General features: G+C 31.3%; 1 protein-coding gene across 2 annotated transcripts in view; it reads right to left on the bottom strand.

Moving 5' to 3' along the window:
• Positions 1-617, bottom strand: part of LOC111085425 (insulin receptor substrate 1-like) — a 70,983-nt gene that overhangs the window by 7,569 nt on the left and 62,797 nt on the right. For both annotated transcript variants that reach the window (XM_022383900.1, XM_022383901.1), the window contains 2 exons: positions 478-555; positions 216-289 (listed from right to left, as the gene is read on the bottom strand). In XM_022383900.1, coding sequence (XP_022239608.1) covers positions 216-289; positions 478-555 — 152 coding nt within the window. The remainder of the gene's footprint in view (positions 1-215; positions 290-477; positions 556-617) is intronic.

Raw genomic sequence — 617 nt, 5'->3', positions numbered from 1 at the left:
TTTTCTTCATTACCCACTCAAGCCGTCTCCAACCATTATTAGTCTCAAAGTGGGTTCCTCGTCATCGAATTTATATCAAAATCTCTTCCCATTCATGACTAACAATGTTTACAGAACACACCTTGTAAGACAAAGTAGAATAAAGGAAATAATTTAATTTCAAATATATGAGTACAATATACAATTTTCAGCTGAATTCAAGCTCACACACATACCTATTGTTGGGTCCATGATCAAATAGTCTTCACAAGATTTAGGATGAGACTCTGTTGAAGAACAGCTGGATAATCTACAACAAAAAGTCAAATTTAACAGTAGTTATATATTTAAAAAGGCTTACCATAAAAAAATAATGATACACAGGAACATATATTTCTGGGAGACAGAAGTGTCTGATTCATCTATAAGTTAAAACACGTTAAACTGGTAAATGAGTGTCAATAAAATCTACATTATATTGGGATGAGTCTTACATACCTGAAGATTTGACTGACATGGTTGTTTTCAGGATCATCCATTGAAAGATTGCTGTCCAATGAGCAAGCTTCACCAAGACTAAGTAACAAACAAGGGATGTTAAAATGATATATATATATATATATATATATATATATATA

Source organism: Limulus polyphemus, unplaced genomic scaffold (assembly GCF_000517525.1).
Source record: "Limulus polyphemus unplaced genomic scaffold, Limulus_polyphemus-2.1.2 Scaffold382, whole genome shotgun sequence".
Lineage (NCBI taxonomy): Eukaryota > Metazoa > Arthropoda > Merostomata > Xiphosura > Limulidae > Limulus > Limulus polyphemus.
Note: the sequence above shows the minus strand (reverse complement) of the source record. Positions and strands in the feature narration are given on the sequence as shown.